At 40.6% G+C, this 4633-nt stretch overlaps 1 protein-coding gene across 1 annotated transcript; it reads right to left on the bottom strand.

The window, feature by feature from the left end:
* Nucleotides 1-1574: 1574 nt before the first annotated feature.
* On the bottom strand, nt 1575-3206 carry LOC106177738 (uncharacterized). Its single transcript, XM_013560599.3, has 3 exons — nt 3038-3206; nt 2049-2754; nt 1575-1733 (listed from the first exon to the last, which is right to left on the bottom strand). The coding sequence occupies exons 1-2, from the start codon at nt 3142-3144 to the stop codon at nt 2052-2054; spliced, it is 810 nt and encodes a 269-aa protein (XP_013416053.1). The 5' UTR covers nt 3145-3206; the 3' UTR covers nt 1575-1733; nt 2049-2051.
* Nucleotides 3207-4633: the final 1427 nt, after the last annotated feature.

Raw genomic sequence — 4633 nt, forward strand, 5'->3', positions numbered from 1 at the left:
ACTGTGCAAAAAATGTCCACAGAATAATAACTGCGGCCCTGGTAGAGGGTATATAAACACCAACTTTTCTGTATTCTACTCAACCTAAGGAGGAAGCATATCACGTTAATCTGTTAAACTGACTGTACACAGCGAGAGTCCCCGCGGAATTGGATTAGTCTACTTAGAACGATAGTTTCAATGGGTCTGAACCCTAAGAATGGCACGAACAGGTAGACAGTCAACAAAGCCCTTCAGAAGTGAGCCAAGACTGATGCACCAACGCGGCACCACCAATGCCCACTCTGTATTTGGAGACGTTCTATTATATATTTTCCCTTATAAGACATGACTAACATATGAAAACCAGATATTCATTATTGTGTCACAAGACTCCCTCAAGGTGACCGTTAAAGTACTTATTTAAAAAAAAACAAGAAATAAAAAAATGGAGCCTTCTCAGTTGGGCAATGATTTCATTAAAAGTTATTTCATGTCGACATTCCTGTTATTATTATTATTATTATTATTATTATTATTATTATTATTATTATTATTATTATTAGTGTGTGTGTGTGTGTGTGTGTTGGACGATCATCAGTTTTATATTAGAAATCTTTTAGGGTCTTTTGGAGTCATCGTTTTTATCGTTGTTTGTGTAATTGTTGGCAGACATTGATTGCTAGTTGTGACTGGTTTGAGACAGGTGACAGTAGTCAAATACCTAGATACACCTAATGTTTACGCGCTAGAATATTGGCCATGAATACTCAATCAAATATTACTTACTGATATTTTAATTTTTGAATTTGGCATTATACTTATGTGCATGAGCACCAGTTAAATTTTTTATATTTCTTCATGAATGCAGCGCCCTTTAGCACCCAGAGCATCTCAGGTAGGATATATATACAATGCGCTATTTTGGGTTGACATAGTAACCTCAGAAACGCTAGTATTACGTCTCCCGGGACACCATTGGACCATTGTGGAAAATCTATGAATAATTGTATTCACATTTCATAAGTTTAATCATTCATATGCTGTGAGAGCGGTTTTGTGATATCTTTTTGGCGTATTTACCTCACTATAAGTTATTTTTAGGATCTTTTTTTTTTTTTTTACGAATTTCTTACTTTTTGAACACATCTGCATAGTTCAATGAATTCACTTCGAGGATAACTTAACTGAATAAGTCAAAATATCTAAAATGTCTTATCACATGACGACCTTCAGGAATTTTAGTGCATTCAATTTTCTTTCCAGACAAACGAACTTAGAACGCATTGCAGGAAGTACCTCAGTACGCACGCGCATTTGTATTGGCACCTGAACGCTCAGAAAACAACCCGATCCCTGTATTTGGAAACTATTATGCCGTCCAAATTTTTAAATTCTGTCTCAATAATTTCGTCGAAACTGAATTTAGAGGGAAAAAGGGAAAAGGGGAGTTCATTGCTGTTTTTCTTTGTTTAGCCACAAAGTTAAGTGCACCATTTTCAAGTAAATTCACGCTGTTTTTGTCACATACTTTCCAACAATCTATATCTATATCAATAATTCATTAGGTATTCAAATGAACAAAGTCAGATGTATATATTTTTATATTTTTTATATTTATTACAATTGTAATCACAGTACACATCACACAGAATATCAGCAAACGACGGAATATCGTTAATAATTGCGAGCGTTCTACGACGAGGGTGGTCGCGTCGTCTGTGAGGTTACCTTCACCACTCTACATGCTGCATCTGAAAGAGGATAGAAGCATAATTAAAAACCTGAGAGTTGAAAATGTTTTTGTGCCATCCTCTCAGTATTGCGACACTAGTATCACACCCATTGACGAAACCGCCCTCCTTGTCAAGATCTCCATTTGTACGCAGTATTGATAATTTCGTTCCATTTCTTAATTAAAAGATGACTGAATTAATACCTCTGACTCTCATTCTTCAGTTCGTTCTTATCTCATTTATGTACTTAATCTATTAAAGTCAAATACCAGAATTTAACATAGTGAGTGGAAGAAATAACTTTAGAAACTATAGATGAATACAGATGATTACCGTTTAATAAACATTCTTTCCGTAACCACCGTATCCGTAATCAAGGTCAGCGTAACCATAGCCTGGAGCCTTGACGACAGCGGCGGCTCTGGCGGCAGCAGCGGCTCTGGCAGCAGCGGCGGCTCTGGCGGCAGCAGCGGCTTGGGCAGCAGCAGCGGCTCTGGCTCTGGCAGCAGCAGCCTGTCTGGCGGCCTCGATGGCGGCTCTAGCTCTAGCGGCTCTAGCGTCGACGGTAGCGCTAACTCTGACAGCACGGTCGGCAGCAACAGCGGCGGCACCAGCGGCACCATCGGCAACATTGTCAGCACGGACAGCGCTGGCTGTCTTGACAGCGGCATGGGCATCAGCGGCGTTGGAGGCACCAGCAGCGGCGTTGGCAGCAGCACGGGCACGAGCAGCGGCAGCGGCAGCAGCAGCGGCATCAGCGGCAGCCTCGTTGGCCTCAGCACGGGCAGCAGCGGCAGCGTGGGCAGCAGCCTGAGCAAAAGCTTCCTTGTCGTTGGCGTCGGCTCTGGCAGCAGCAGCAGCAGCGGTAGCAGCAGCAGCAACGTTGGCACGGTCGGCAGCAACACCTCTAGCGGCGCCAGCGGCAGCAGCAGCATTGGCAGCGTAAGCAGCATCGGCGTTGGCAGCATTTCTAGCGTTACCGGCGGCGGCACCAGCAGCGGCAGCACGGTTGGCGGCGGCTACTCTAACAGCAGCAGCGCTAAAGTATAATATGTCAATATGTTAAAAATAGAACTTGATATCCCTCAACTGAGAAAAATAAAGAAGAACAACAAAGATAACTAAAATGCACATTTTCAAAGGCCTATTGACCAATCGCATAAAATAAAATAAAATAGGTTTGCTAAAACAAACGAAATCTTGACCGATCAGATATTAGCTGTAAGGAAAAAAATTCAATTTATTGTTGCTTTGTATTTAAAATAAATTCAAAAAGATAAAAATAAAATAAAAAAGTCAGAGTATAAAATCTGCATGCTTACTTGGCGATGGCACCACGGTAGTTATAGTGTCCATAATCGTAACCATAACGTCCCTTTCCAACAGCAGCGGCAGCAGCCACGCAAAGAGCAAGAATGATGAACTTCATATTTGAGGCTTTGAGGTCAGATCCGAGCCGAGAAATCAAGGATAGTGAGGTGGACACACAGGTCAACCTTTTATAGGAGAGGTTTCGTACTTGGAACCGCCCTCATGCGTCCAATTTCCATCAATAAAAGTGACTGACGGCTTCAAAGTGAAAGGGAAGCCCAGAATTATCCTCAGTTGGTGTCAGGAAGGCATTTAAAAACGAGGCTACATCTGCAAGGTGGTGACATGCGACTCGGGAGATTTGCTGGACTTTGTGTAAAATCACCGTATCTGAAAAAAATTTTCAGTTTCTCTGCAAAACTACATTTCATGGTCAAAACAATCGTTTTTGCGCACGTATGATGGTTCGTTTGGGCATTAGGAGCTTCTTACTGAAAATATAATTTGATGACTGTTGATTTTACGTGTTGGTAGCTTTGGTTGAAGCCCCTCCCCGAGGCTATCTTGGCCGCAGATGGCTAAGAGCAATGGAAATTCGGTATAATGACCTTCGTCTCGGGAATTTCGTATTAAGCAATGATTGTCAACTGGCAAAATACATTATCATAAGATAAATGCCCTTTGCAAGTATGTATTTGGTGGCGTGATGAAGCAAAGAAGAAAGTCAGTAAGCAGCAGCAGGCGATGATAATTACGTATGACTTTTCTCAAATTTACCAAACAAAGATGCCACGCATGTTTTTTGATATAATCATTTGGGTAAAAAACGATTTGTTTTTATTTTTCTTAGGCAAAGACATCTTTTTCGCATGGGCTATGGACATGCAAAATGAAGTGAGTTTTCCTCCTTTTTTCCCAAAGAGAGTGAAACTACAAAATTTTGCTTAGCATCTGTGACGTGTCTTATTTATGAAAGATGATGATGTTGACGGTGGTTATTCAAGACAAACAGTCAGCCTTTTCACTCGTTTGTTCAGATAAGCTCATATGTTTTTTTATTTTATCATAATAAGGTACGCTTACCTTAAGTAGTACTTTCAGCTTTAATGGGGTTACAACCTACATGTATTGGACAATAGAACTTCTGTCCATTTCACTAACAAAGGTAATCAGGCGGGTCCTATTGTTTTTATCTTTTTTATGAGTATTCGTTGTAAAAAAACGTGTTTACTCACGAAACTGTCACTGTCAGTAAGTGACCTGTCGGTTTGGTTATCATCTTAACTGCTTGTAAGTATAATAAAATTGTATGTAATGCTTCTCATCGTGATTGAGATTTATGTATTGCTTGACCATTTTGGTTCTAACAATCGACATTTTAGAACACACGGTATTGGTGAACAATGTGCTCTATAAATGCACGCTTGCAGATTTTTTACAAGTGCTAACAAAAATTTTTATCAATAGGCAGAATCCTAATGTTTAAAAGGCAGTGTGCGTGATCACCCAGTCTGGAATGGTCCCAGTTTTGGTAAATAAGGTGCACCGGTGTCCAGTAAATGCAAAGAACGCAAGTAAAGGTCCCCTTGGAGAAGTAATAAAGATGC

The sequence above is a fragment of the Lingula anatina genome, chromosome 4, assembly GCF_051362555.1.
Source record: "Lingula anatina isolate TDL-2025a chromosome 4, LinAna3.0, whole genome shotgun sequence".
Classification (NCBI taxonomy): Eukaryota; Metazoa; Brachiopoda; class Lingulata; order Lingulida; family Lingulidae; genus Lingula; species Lingula anatina.

What these genes read in the sequence shown, in the direction of transcription:
- LOC106177738 (XM_013560599.3), bottom strand. Translation starts at nt 3,144, where the DNA reads ATGAAGTTCATCATTCTTGCTCTTTGCGTGGCTGCTGCCGCTGCTGTT. An exon ending in TACCGTGGTGCCATCGCCAA is followed by an intron (nt 2,755 to 3,037) that starts GTAAGCATGCAG and finishes ATTATACTTTAG; the next exon opens with CGCTGCTGCTGTTAGAGTAG.